The sequence below is a fragment of the Apium graveolens genome, chromosome 7 (genome assembly GCF_009905375.1).
Source record: "Apium graveolens cultivar Ventura chromosome 7, ASM990537v1, whole genome shotgun sequence".
Taxonomy (NCBI): domain Eukaryota; kingdom Viridiplantae; phylum Streptophyta; class Magnoliopsida; order Apiales; family Apiaceae; genus Apium; species Apium graveolens.
This window is the reverse complement of record NC_133653.1, coordinates 101,045,067-101,055,920: the sequence shown is the minus strand read 5'-3', so window position 1 is coordinate 101,055,920 and position 10,854 is coordinate 101,045,067. Positions and strand designations below refer to the sequence as shown.

The 10,854-nt window shown below is 38.3% G+C and overlaps 1 protein-coding gene across 1 annotated transcript; it reads right to left on the bottom strand.

Annotated features, from left to right (window-relative positions):
• Positions 1 to 6,082: 6,082 nt before the first annotated feature.
• LOC141673910 (receptor-like protein EIX2) lies at positions 6,083 to 8,956 on the bottom strand. Its single transcript, XM_074480638.1, has one exon. It carries the CDS (start codon positions 8,954 to 8,956, stop codon positions 6,083 to 6,085), a length of 2,874 nt encoding a protein of 957 aa, XP_074336739.1.
• Between the last annotated feature and the right edge of the window lie 1,898 nt (positions 8,957 to 10,854).

Genomic DNA, 10,854 nt, shown 5'->3' with positions numbered 1-10,854 from the left:
ATGGCTCGTTTCCTGTTGCAGCTCTCATTGGAACGTGAGGGCCTCTTTCTATGCAGTCCACATAGGCTTCATCTTGAGAAAGCATATGAAGATGCATCTTTACCTTCCAATGATGGTAATTATCTTTATCTAGAAAAGGAATCTTGACTCCAACGTCTTTCTTGTTCATCTTGCTGAATTGTTTTGATCTTTAAACTCTTTGTAGATTAAGAGCTTGCTCTGATACCAATTGTTAGTCCCTTAACAATATAGTAAGAATTACAGAAGGGGGGTTTGAATGAAATTCTTGAACCTTTTTCTCGAAATAAAAATGTTCAACTCGAATATAGATATAAGTGTTTTGATTAGCACAGTGCGGAATAGAAACTTAATTGAATCCAAACATAAGTAATTAAAAACAAGAGTCTTTAAAAACTTTCTGGTGGATTTAAACAATTCCACCAGAGATATATATTATATATCGAGAGAACTCTGTGTGCAAGAATACTCACAGCTGCTTACAAATTGAACTACTGAAAATATAGGGAAATGCTAAAGATCCTGCTTACAAAGATTTCTCTGTCTTTGTATCTCAGCTCACTTGTTTCTATTTACTACGTTCTTGGTTTATATATTATCAAAATTACAAAGTCAAAAAGACTGAATAAATATAAAAACTATCAGTCTTAAGCTTTGCTACTTTTCGTCCTTTATTACACAGTTAATGGGCTTCCACAGTAGATTTGTATACATCTCGACGGCTGTGCTCAGCTTTCACTGTTCAACTGCTGTTTGAATTCTTTATATGATCATCCGTTGGACTTTATGAACATCCGTGGGATATATGATCATCCGTCGACTTTCTGAACATCCGTTGATGGCTTCATTGATCATCTGTCGACTGCTTTGTTAATCATCCGTCGGTAGCTATTTTGGCACTTGACTTCATTTCACTTATGCAGAATTACAAGATATCATTTATATACAATTAATCAACCTATTCTGCATATCTAGTTAAAGTCAACATGACTTATAGGTTACTACAAAATCTGTACAAAGATGTATACAGAACTGTGCTACAGACTCATTATTACATAAGCTACTCACTCGATGGATAATCATCCGTCGGGACTTTAAAGAGTTATCCGTCGGGACTGTAATGAGTTATCCATCGGGACTATAATTCTTATCTGTCGAGTGCTACATTATTTCACTAAGTAAAATCTACTTAGATGTTTTGTTTATGAAATCATCAAGTACACAACATATGCACAACAATCTCCCCCGATTTATGTCTACTGGAATTGTAGCCATAAATTAAGAGATACTTGATGATAACAAAACATCCTAATCATACAGCTTTAAAGATAAGTAGATAATACTGAAAGTGCTTCAATTAATCAAAATGTACAAAGTTTGGCTCACAGTCATTTCAAGATGCTCCTCTAGCCTGAGCAGATTTTTCTAGTTTCTTGAAGGTCTGGATTTTCTTCCAAGCTTTCTGTTGTTTTCATCAATCTGATTTTGGAGCTGCCTGTGGAATTCCAGTTCATCAGATTCTGAGAGATCTAACTTTTCTTGCATTTCCAAGAGAGTGTCATTGCTAGAGATACTCAATTGGTCTTCTAACCTGAAGAATCTTCTCACACCTTTGTCATCCATGAACTCCATCAGCCAGTAGGGCCTTAGATGCACTCTTCTCCCTGTGTATGGGATGATTGACTAGGGCACGTGAACTATCAGGCCATGCATTTGATGTCCTCAAAACTAATGGTACGTGGGATACCAAAGGTGGTTCAACCGAAAGAAAGTTGTGTTGGGTGTTTGGTGTCAAAACAAGCTCGAAAACCATTTCCATCACAAGCTCAGTATTCTGCTACAAAGATCTTGGAGTTAGTACACTGTGATATCTGCGGCCCTATATCACCAGAAACTACAGCTGGGAACAAGTATTTTTTGTTGCTAGTAGATGACTACAGCCGTGTCATGTGGGTGTACCTGTTAAAGAGCAAAGATGAAGCACTGAGTGCTTTCAAGAAATTCCGAGCTGTTGTTGAGAATGCTGTTGAGAACGAATCAGGCGAGAAGGTGAAGACTCTGAGAACTGACAGAGGTGGGGAGTTCACCTCTAATGAGTTCAAGATTTATTGTGATGATGCTGGCATTGAACGCCATTTTACTGCTCCATACACACCCCAACAAAATGGGGTAGTTGAACGAAGGAACAAGACGGTGGTTGAAATGGCGAGATGCTATCTAAAACAAATGCAGCTACCTTCAATGTTTTGGGGGGAAGCAGTACGACACTCTATGTATGTACTGAATAGACTGCTAACGCGTGCTTTGACAGGTGTGACGCCGTACACAGCCTGGACCAAGAAGAAACCACAGATGAATCACAGATGAGTCTTTGGGTGTTTGAGTCATATGAAGATACCTAATGTACAAACCAGAAAATTGGATGATCGTAGCAAACCGGTGGTTAATTTGGGCAAAGAATCGGGCGCCAAAGCTTATCGATTATATGACCCTGTGACCAAGCGAATTTATGTCAGCAGGGACGTATCCTTTGGGGAGAACACACCATGGCCTTGGAAATCAAGAGAAGATGGGTTGAATAAGGGTGAAATGTTCACAGTGGTTGACATTGGTGAGGATGCAGAAGTCACACCTCACAGTCCAGAGAATGAGCACACGAGTAATGCAGGTGAAGGTCGAGTGGAAACTCCATGCTCACAACAATCCTCACCACGACTGAACCCTGATAATTATGATGACAGCAGCGAACCCAAAAGATTTCGGTCTTTGGATGAAATTTATAACGAAACAGAAGAAGTTGAGTTAGATGAGGAGCTCTTGTACATGGGAGTTGAGGAACCCACCTCGTTCTCACAAGCTGTAAAAAGCCGTGACTGGAAGCAAGCAATGAATGGCGAAATAGACTCGATTGAAAAGAATGGGACGTGGAAACTGGTAAAACCACCGGTGGATCACAAAGTGATAGGGCTGAAATGGATATACAAGATAAAGAAGGATGCTGGGGGAAGATCGTGAAGTATAAAGCAAGGCTTGTAGCAAAGGGATATACACAGGAACAGGGAACTGACTTCGACGAAATATTTGCCCCTGTAACTCGACTGGAAACAGTTAGATTGTTGTTGGCCTTAGCAGCAAAAAACAATTGGGAAGCGCATCATCTAGATGTCAAAACCGCATTTTTGAACGGAGAAATTGAGGAAGAAGTGTATGTGTCATAACCGGAGGGATTCGAAGTGAAAGGAAGGTAGGACTACGTTTACAGACTGTACAAAGCATTGTATGGCCTAAGGCAGGCCCCTCGTGCGTGGTATACCAAGCTGAGTAAGTGTCTCGAAAGTATGGGTTTTATCAGGTGTCCCTACGAACACTCTATATACACAAAGAGGGATGAAGGTAAAGCAATAATAGTGGCAGTCTACGTGGATGACCTTCTGATTACAGGAACGAAGCTGTCAGTCATAGAAGAGTTTAAGGAGCAAATGAACTACAAGTTCGAGATGAGCAATCTCGGAAAGTTGAGTTACTATTTGGGAATTGAAGTGGCACAGGGAAATGGGTATATTGAACTTAAGCAAACTGGGTATGCTAAGAAGCTGCTGGTGAAGTCAGGTATGAGTGGATGCAATCCCACGAAATTTCCCATGGATCCCAAAGAAAAATTGCACAAAGATGAACAAGGTGATGCTGTTAATGCTACTGATTACAAGAGTATTGTTAAGGGACTTCGCTATTTGGTGCACACAAGGCCCGACGTGGCGTTTGCAGTTAGTGTAGTTAGCAGATTCATGGAAAGACCTACAGTTCTACACTCAAATGCAGTCAAGAGGATATTAAGGTATGTTCAGGGAACCCTCAGTTACGGGCTGGTGTATACAAAAACAAGTGGCAACAATATTTTAACTGCATTTACTGATAGTGATTTGGCTGGCCACTTAGATGATAGGAAGAGTACAGGGGGTATGATCTTCTATTTGAATGAAAGTCTGATAACTTGGGTATCTCAGAAACAGAAAGTGGTTGCATTGTCGTCTTGTGAGGCGGAGTTCATGGCTGATACTGCAGCTGCATGTCAAGGCATTTGGTTGGAAATTTGCTAAGCCAAATCACAGCTGAGAGTGTTGGTCCTGTGACTCTATACATTGACAATAAGTCAGCTATCGACCTTGCTAAGAATCCGGTGTTTCATGGTCGAAGTAAACACATCGACATTCGTTATCATTTTATAAGAGAGTGTGTGCAGAGAGGAGAGATTAATGTCAAACAAATCAACAGTGCAAGACAACGTGCTGATATTCTTACTAAGGCACTACCAGTGGCCAAGTTCGAGGCAATGAGGAAGTTGCTGGGAGTTGCAGACCTGAATACTGGAGTTTGAGATTAAGGGGGAGATTGTTGGACTTTTAATCTCAAACTTACTATTTGTTTATTTTGGTTAATAAAACATGTAATATTTATTTTCTTGTTTTGAAATGTCTGAAGCCAGGACTGATTTGTAGGATCGTATAAATAAAGGGATTGTGGGAGAGTCCTGTTAGGAAAGTAGTTTGATAATTCCTTATTTTTTGGGTTGCTGATTAGCCTTTAAATCTGATGTATTGTTTCGAAGAGATATGTAGTGAATCAATTCTCAGACAAACCTTTGTGCACTTTGTTTATCAGTTTCATAAACACAGACTTATATATATATATATTTGATAGTATATAAGTAAACAGGTTTTCAAGAATTACAACATACGTTTAGATTATGCCCTAGAGAGTTTATATAGTATTCTCGAACTCTCAATGTTCGGGGCAATTACTAATTCAAGGAATATTCTAACTAACACTCGCATCTAGGAATATTCTAACTAACACTCGCATCTGCCACAAAAAAGTGACATAAAATTGGAGACCGGAGAGTGTTCCAGAAATTTAATCCCATAGCTGCTAGCGCTAGGTAGTAATCTGTTTTGTTCTCCAGAAATGATCTTAAAATACCAGTTTTCGTGCTCTCCAAGTGTGTTATTTTGATATACAGTGAACTTGCAAGAAAGGTCTCTACCTCTGTCCTAAGATTTTATGCTCCAGTTGTCTACTATCTGAAGTTTAGGCCCAAAATGAAACACCTTAAAATGGCTAGAACTTTAAAGGATCTGAATTATGCATTGCAGATCCATTAGTTATTCAACCAAATAAAATATCATGATTCTTACTCAACTCAAGCAAGATCAGAAACTCAAGAAGAGAGCAGAAAATAACGAAGGAACAGATAACCAGCTGGCTCAATTGCAGCAAGGGTAGTATCCAAGTTCAAGCTGCTATCTATGATACAAAATAGCTCTATTCAGGTCTAGTTTAGTGTAGTTAGTTAGCTCTGAACTCATTTACTGATGCATAGGTACAGAGATTACAGCTATGAATCCCACGGTGCGGCAGACCAGAAAAAATAGTCAGCGGGGTTGAAGAGAATATCCGATAAAAGTTGAGTGGGTTCTTCCCAGTTCTCACTATATATCTGCCTCTAGATTCATGTTGTAAAAGTTCAAGAATTTATCATTTAAATGTAGTAGGAATCTAACAAGAAAATAAGATACTTTGACCCATCTTCTTTTTCACCAAGTTAACATTCACAGATTTGTATCTTCTGGAATCATGCTGCACTAATCAATAACACACATATTTTGATCACCCATTCAATTTATTTTCTACTATATTATATGTACAATACATTGTATGCTGAAGTTATTTTTGCATATGTCCCCATGTAATTTTTAGTACTAGATTCTCCATTAACTTTCGCAAAAATTAAATTCAACATGTTTTCCCATTAATTAACTGTAATGTCCGAAGTATAAGTGTAATATATTAAAATATTTTAACATTTTAAACCTGTTCAGCTGTTTATCAGACAATATAATGATCAACTGGATGATGTTGATGAGTAAATTTGCACGGTCATTTCACTAAAATTTGGAAGCAGGGTCAGTTAAGTTTCAGAAATTAGCAGATTAACAGTGGTTATAATCACTATATACAATAAGCATGAGCCTAGTTCGCTAAATTTTTATGTACAAAAATAGTACAGTTAAGCTAACTTAAGGAACCGAAAGTATGCTTCCCTCCATGTATCTATCTTCCACAAAGTGCACCAAACACCACATATACCAAAAACATACCCACAACAGTAGAACAACAGATTTTCCAGCTCACTTTGAAAGTCATCATCTGGAGATTGCATAGCGGGAACATCAGAACCAGGACACTTTGACTGAAGAGGCTTCCCACATAATAAAGGATTGCCTTGAAAAATAGACGCATCAGTGAGCGTCTGCATTTGATTTCCCACTGGTATCCTCCCAACCAAATTGTTGTGTGATACATTGAAGTGACTCAAAGAATGCAGCAATGAAATGCTGTCTGGAATAGGTCCTGAAAGTTGGTTGTTAGACAGATCAAGTGTTTCCAACCATCTCATGTTTCCAATTTCATTCGGGATGCTTCCTGTAAGATAGTTCCTTGAAAGGTTTAAGGTTCCCAGTGCTGTAAGGTTTGTTATTCCAAGTGGTATTTCACCTGTTAAATTATTGCTGGAAAGATTTATGATTTTGACCAACCCCAGAGTGCTGCTATATTCCATTTCTCTTCCTTTCGTCACCATAATCATTTGCTCTTCGAAGTTGTAGGCCACCAAGTTGATATAGCCAATGGTCGAGTCAGTTTGAGTATACTTTAGTGAACTCAGATAGCCCAAACAGCTTGGAATGACCCCTGAAAGATTGTTCCTGGAAAGATCCAGGACATGAAGAGTAGGAATATTGCACCATTGTTCAGGTATGGTTCCACTGAGCTTATTAGATCTTAGGCGTAGGATCCACAATGGGGTGGAATCATTTCCTATCCACAATGGTAGGCTTCCTGACAAATTGTTATCTCCAAGATCTAAGCTCTGCAGGCTTGTGCAATTCTGTAACGACGATGGTATCTCTCCACTTAGACTATTGTTGCTCAAACTCAATGTAATGATATAACTTAGGAGACCCATGGAACTAGGGATTTCACCAGATAGGTTATTGCTTGCTATATCAAGTACGTATATTTGTTGATTATCATTCCAGCATTTAGGTAGCTGCCCAGAGAATTGATTTTCTCTGAGGGATAGGATCTCCAAAACTGTCATCGTACAAAGGGATGATGGGATCCTTCCGGTCAGATGGTTCTTTGAAAAATCAAGAATTCGAAGTTTTGTCAGTTCACTAATATCTTCCGGAATAGGCCCTGAGAATAAATTTTGTTGAAGATAAAGTTCGGTAGAATTGGTAAGCCAAACTGGCGGTGATCCCTCAAACCGATTTTTCCTTAGGTCTATAATTTGCAGTTCTGGAAATTTCAAACTTTGTGGCAGCTTCCCCTTTATTTTATTATCAGACAAATCCAAGTTGATGACTTGGGACGATATGTTGAAGAACCATTCCTCAGGTATGGTGTCTTCAATTCCTGCATTGTGAAGGACTATATACTTGAGTTCCCTTTGTACACGAATCCAAGCAGGAAATATAGGACCCACTATACAGTTATGTAGCTCCAGAGACAAGAGCCTGAAAGGGGGATTCCATTCAGTTGTAAAATTGAAAACCAATGGTCTGGCTCTGTCTGTGCTGACATATAAATATCGCAATCTTGTGAGATTCATGATATGGTCTTCTGTTATAACACCTTGCCAGTGGTTGTTTTCAAAATTCAGAACAGTGATCTTTGAAAGTTGCCCTAATGTTCTTGGAATAGTTCCGTTCATCTCATTGAGGGAAACATCCAATTCCTGCAAGAATGATAAGTTTCCTATAGATTCTGGAACAGACCCCCATAAACAGTTATGACTAATATGGAGTTGTTTCAGATACTTGAGTTTCCCCAGTGAGCTTGGCAAGGCCCCTGTTAACTGGTTGCCGCTCAGACTTAAGGATACCAAGCTGTTGTTGGGACAAACTGTGGTAAAGCTGTCAAAAAATTCATCTAGTTTACCTGTTAAAAGATTTCCCGAGAGGTTTAATACTTTTAGACCACAAAGATGTCCCAAGGATCCTGGTATTTGACCTTCTATTCCATAGTATAGTTGAGGATCAAGATTTTCTTTAGAGTCCTTGTTCCCACATTCTCTAGGAATATTTCCATTGAGATTGTAGTAGTCATTGCTAAGATCTAGTTTTGTAAGACTCGTGAGATTAGAAATCCAGTTTGGTATTGAAGACTGAATTTCGTTATTTGAGAGGTCAAGGACAGAAAGCAATGTCAAGTTGACATATGAAAGTGAAAGTGGGAGATTATCAAGGTCACAGGAATGCAAGTGTAACTCTTCAAGAAAAGGAAGCATATTGACTGCTTTAAACAACTCTGACCCTTGGCCGAGTAGGTTAACATTTCCCAGATTGAGATATTTTATGGAAATAAGACCCGAGAGCCATTGCAAGCGTTTGGAAGATAAAATGTATGATATTGGAGTTACAAAATCATTTGTATTAAGATCTAGATGTTGCAAGCTAGATAAATTTCCAAGATGAGGTGGAATTTCCCCCCCAAATGACGAGAAAGAGAGATTTAAATATCTCAAATTCTTGAACATTCCAAAGAATTCGGGGATTATAAGTCCCTCAAAGCAGTTCAAGCTGAGGTCAAGATAACCTAAATACTCTAACTCAAGCAAAGAAGAGTTTATCTCACCACCGAAACATGACCTTCTGGAACTAATATATTTAGGATTGCTGAGATCGAGCTTAATGACATTCCCTGATATACTGCATCTGATGCCTTTCCATTGGCAGCAATCGGCACCTGTCCAAGAAGAAAGCCTGTCCGAAGGATCAAGGAGCCCTTGTTTAAATCTGAGAAGTGCTTCCTTCTCTTTATCTGAACAAGCAGTGTTGTTAAAATTTTCTTGTGCCAAGCTGAGCCTGATGACGTCCATTTTCGGAGACAAAATAACGATGGCTAACAGAAAAAATCTGATGAGATGATATGAATAAGTTAGTGTCAAGGGGCAATGCATGTTTTTATGGAAATAACTATGATGGATTTTCTTCTGTTTTATAATATAAGGAAGGATCATCCATCACTTGTCCGATCCGTCTGTAGTTAAATGTGCTCTTGACATGTATTAGTGACTGTTGGAAATTTCCTTGTTCCTCTTTTGCTTAAGACTGTATTTCTATTAGTTTCTGTGATACAGCCCCATCAGCTAATTACTTATACTAGAAAGAAGGTAAAAAAGTAAGTGCAGGACAGAAGGGCAGAGTAGGAAATTCACAATAGAAGAGAAGGGCAAAAGAGTCAGGATGGGGAAGAGGGATTTAAGGGAAGAGGGCGGCAAAATTAGGGTATTGAGAAGTTATTGTCATTTCATTTCTTATCAGTAGTAGAGAGAGCGGACCTCTCGAATTGTCCAGCGTTGTAATTGATAATCGAACACTCAGTGGGTACTTAATTGACAACTGAACAATTATTGTCCTGGTTATATTCCCCCAGTTGGTTGATTATTAGTCCGTTCATTACTAGTGGTATCATAGCTCTTAACGATCGGAGACGGGACCACCAACTGTTGCATAACGTGTGGATCAAGTCGAAGCTAACAGATCTGGTGGAGAAGATAGCAGAGATGGTGTCTGTAATGACTGGGAAATTCGTGATGTAATTAAATGAATAAAGTATGATTTCTGTGATATGATTATAAATTATGTGATTAAGTGATAATTAATTGTCTTTATTGTATATTAGTATCTGTGAGCGTAGATAGATGCGTTCCAATTTAAAGAGTCAGTTTAGAAGTTAAGCTGTGTTGTCGGGCCGTCAGGTAGAAGGAAACCCGTCCTAAAAAGGGATTAAAGTGTTTAAAATGTGGAAATGTGTTAATATGTGAAATGAAATGTTTAAGTAAATATTGCGTTCTAATGACGTGTCGGTTGGTAAAGGGAAATGAGAAGCGTAATTGAAACGCTGAGCGTCGGGCCGTCAGGCAGAACGTGACCTGGTACGCGTAGAGAGGAATAATGATGAAAAGGGAAAATTTTATGATCAGACATGGGTTGTGATGTGTGAATATATGTGCTTGCTTGTTTGTATGCATGAATACCTGATCTGTTAATTTTTAAATGGATTGAAGGGAATTATTTGATTTAAATAAGGTTCATTGAACCTTTGCACATTTTTATAAAATTATTCGGGTAAGGTCATGGCGTGGAATTTGTTTTATTATCTTCAAAATAGTCCTAGGGACTTTCTAAAAATGATACACGGATTTATTTCATGATCGTTGCATTTTAAAATAATTTTATGTAATTAAAATGCTATTTTTAGCATAAACTTGTAAAAATCATATAAAATCAACCGTACGCTCAAAAGTTTATTATGAGTAATGGTTGGAAAGCTAATTTCGAGATCTACGTCTTAAAATTGTCAATCGCAATATTTTTCAACTTTCTGAGAGAGATATATTTAATATTTATATTCGATTCTATTGGAGTAAAAAGAGAAAGGGAATCAAACTAAAAAGGGGATTAGTAATTTACTAAACTACCCCTGCCCTCTATTATATATACTAGCTCATTTTCTCCCCCTCTCTTTCTTTTCTTTCCCGTGACCCTCTCATCTCTCTCTCTCTCTCTCTCACTCTCATCTCTCTCTCGGCCCTCTCCCCATCTCTCTTCTCTCTCTTACATGCAACAATAAAAACTAATCCAAACTCAAAGATTTTATCATCCATAGCCTTCATTTTCGATATTCTACCCAAACACCACTTGCATGTAAGTGTTTATGTAAGTTTCATAGTTCCATCTCTTTGGTTGTATTCAAGAAAATATGATTTCTTGA